This window comes from Desmodus rotundus, chromosome 5, assembly GCF_022682495.2.
Source record: "Desmodus rotundus isolate HL8 chromosome 5, HLdesRot8A.1, whole genome shotgun sequence".
NCBI classification, from domain to species: domain Eukaryota; kingdom Metazoa; phylum Chordata; class Mammalia; order Chiroptera; family Phyllostomidae; genus Desmodus; species Desmodus rotundus.
The window spans coordinates 41,221,818-41,224,599 of NC_071391.1; the positions used below are offsets into that span (position 1 = coordinate 41,221,818).

The window sequence follows — 2,782 nt, forward strand, 5'->3', positions numbered from 1 at the left end:
AAATGTGTGCCTGAGATTACTGAGCCTAGGAAACATTAGTTGCTTAATCACTGTGTATTGAACAGTTGATGATGAAATGAACTTCTTCATGAGAAGGCAAATTGGAGGAGAGAATGGAGAAAGAGAAGGAGAGAGCGGAAACAATGAAATTGGTTTCAGAATGGCCCAAATTGAACTTTTCTTAAATCATCATGGTCACATGTATGAGCCAGAGAGAATTGCCTCTTAGAATTTGCCATGTAGTCCAATGTTAATGTAATTGGCTATGAGCACTCTATGCATAAACTAATAAGCCCAGAGGCACGTCACATTATTTACAGATCACTTAAGATAGGTATATCTGAAGAACAGCCCCCTTTGTGAGTTCCTGTGGCATTTTCACATTTAGTCATGTCAGACACGTGTATTTTGAAGATGACAAATATTTGCAATAAATATAAAACACCTTTGATGTAACTTCGAACTACTAAGTTGTTATCACATTTTGGTGGGTATCTTTTTCCCTTCGTCTACTTTTTAATAGTTTATTTTTTTGTAGTCTTACATTTTATATTACTTGAACTTGAGAAAAATGAATGATACTGATAACAATATCATGAAGATGAAATCTAAATTATAAAACATTTATTTTGTTTTAAGGTTATGGTTAATTTTCAAACTACATAATGTAAAAGGTGCAAAAGAATTTTAATATATTTTGTACTTCACAGCCAATTCTGAGCCAGCATTCTTTACTTCCTCCTTTCTACTTGAAAGATTCATTAATCTGAGTAACTGGCCATTCTCCAAAGTTGCCACACTGAGTCGCTGTCTGGGAGAGTTCTTTTTTACATCATCTGCCAAGTATACCTGGGGTAAGTGTAGACACTGACTCCGCTGTTGGACGGTGACTTCGTAACTCATATAGTATGTCCATAAATGAGAAACGTGCTCTACTACTGAAATGAAAAGGCAAAATCAAAGTTCTGTGGTTGAGTTCATCCTCCTGGGCTTTGCAAACTTTCCTGAACTGCAGGAGCAGCTCTTTGGAGTTTTCTTGGTTGTTTACCTGGTGACCCTGATAGGAAATGCCATGATCATAGTCATCATCTCCCTGGAACAGAGCCTCCACGTTCCCATGTACCTATTCCTCCTGAACTTGTCTGTGGTGGATGTGATCTTCAATGCAGTCATTATGCCTGAAATGCTGGTGGTTCTCTCCACTGAAAAAACTACAATTACTCTCTCAGGCTGTTTTGCACAAATGTATTTCATTCTACTTTTTGGTGTGACTGAATGCTTTCTCCTGGGGGCAATGGCTTGTGACAGATTTGCTGCAATCTGTCATCCTCTGAGCTACCCAATGATTATGAACAAAAGTGTTTTCATGAAATTAGTAATGTTCTCATGGGTCTCAGGAATCACGAGGGCTACTGTGCAGACACCATGGGTGTTTAGCTTTCCATTCTGCGGCCCCAGTGAAATCAACCATCTCTTCTGTGAGACTCCCCCCGTGTTAGAGCTTGTATGTGCAGACACGTTTTTGTTTGAAATCTATGCATTCACTGGCACTGTTTTGATCGTCATGGTTCCTTTCTTTCTGATACTCTTGTCTTACATTCGAATCCTCTCTGCCATCCTGAAGATGCCATCAACCACTGGGAGGCAGAAGGCCTTTTCCACCTGTGCCTCCCATCTCACATCTGTTACCCTCTTCTATGGCACAGCCAGTATGACCTATTTACAACCCAAATCTGGCTACTCCCCAGAAACCAAGAAACTGATGTCTTTGGCTTACACGCTGCTTATGCCTCTGCTGAATCCACTGATCTACAGCTTGCGAAACAGTGAGATGAAAAGAGCTTTGATGAAATTATGGCGAAGACAAGTAGACTTACACACTCTCTGACTGTGCTGGGAAGCCATGAAATATTCATTTGGTCGTTGTCTGACTAAACTCTTTTAATTTTAATAAATGGTGGGAAAGTTTGCAATTCTTAGCATGAGTGTGTTTCATTGGTTGAGTTTTTGAAGTCCAATAATCTATCAGGGCTCCCTTTTGATCGTGTACTGTTGTCATTCATTTCTCAGGGGTATATAAGTTTCTATAACATATAAAACAATTCCTTATGAATTCCTCTATTATGATCATCCAAGTCATAACTGAATTATTGTCACCAAGATGAAGCTCCAATAAACACGTCGTTTCATATGTCCTGATGTACTGTTGTTTTATTTCTGTATGACAGGTTCCTCAAAGTTGGCCTGATGGGATGGAGTACACGTGCTTCTACATTAATAGGTACTGTAGAATTACTCTTCCAAATGATTGTAACTCCAGATAGACCTGAAGGTCCGTGAATAGGGTAGAGTTTCAAGAGACCAACAAGTTGAGGAAATCTTTATTTCTGGAGTGAGAACATGTTCCATGAATGACTAAATAAGTATAGTCATTTTGGGAGGACCACACCAGTTCTACATCCTAGACTCACACATGTTATTGTTCAAAACAAGAATCTTTGGTATTTTTCTAGATACTCATCACAAGGTTGGTGACTAGAAACTACAGGATAGTTCCTTGATATCTCACTTGATGGTGTCTGCATATCTTTCAGCCATAGACCACTCTTTGTTGAGACTTTTGTTAAATGTCTCTTTGTAGGCCCCCCAATGCTATGATACTTTCTTTATAAACACAGGATTATTCATTTCTTTATTATGGGAAACTAAGTGATTAAGCATTTGTGTATGTTTTCCATGGCCTTGAATCATGTCAGTAACCATCACATGGAGAGAAAGAATG

General features: G+C 38.8%; 1 protein-coding gene across 1 annotated transcript; it reads left to right on the plus strand.

The window, feature by feature from the left end:
- The first annotated feature begins 937 nt into the window (after positions 1–937).
- On the plus strand, positions 938–2,004 carry LOC128781139 (olfactory receptor 10A3-like). Its single transcript, XM_053925871.1, has one exon. The coding sequence runs from the start codon at positions 944–946 to the stop codon at positions 1,886–1,888; it is 945 nt and encodes a 314-aa protein (XP_053781846.1). The 5' UTR covers positions 938–943; the 3' UTR covers positions 1,889–2,004.
- The last annotated feature ends 778 nt before the right edge of the window (positions 2,005–2,782 follow it).

Bases quoted from the DNA above. Each gene is read 5' to 3' on its own strand.
- LOC128781139 (XM_053925871.1), top strand. From the start codon at position 944: ATGAAAAGGCAAAATCAAAGTTCTGTGGTTGAGTTCATCCTCCTGGGC.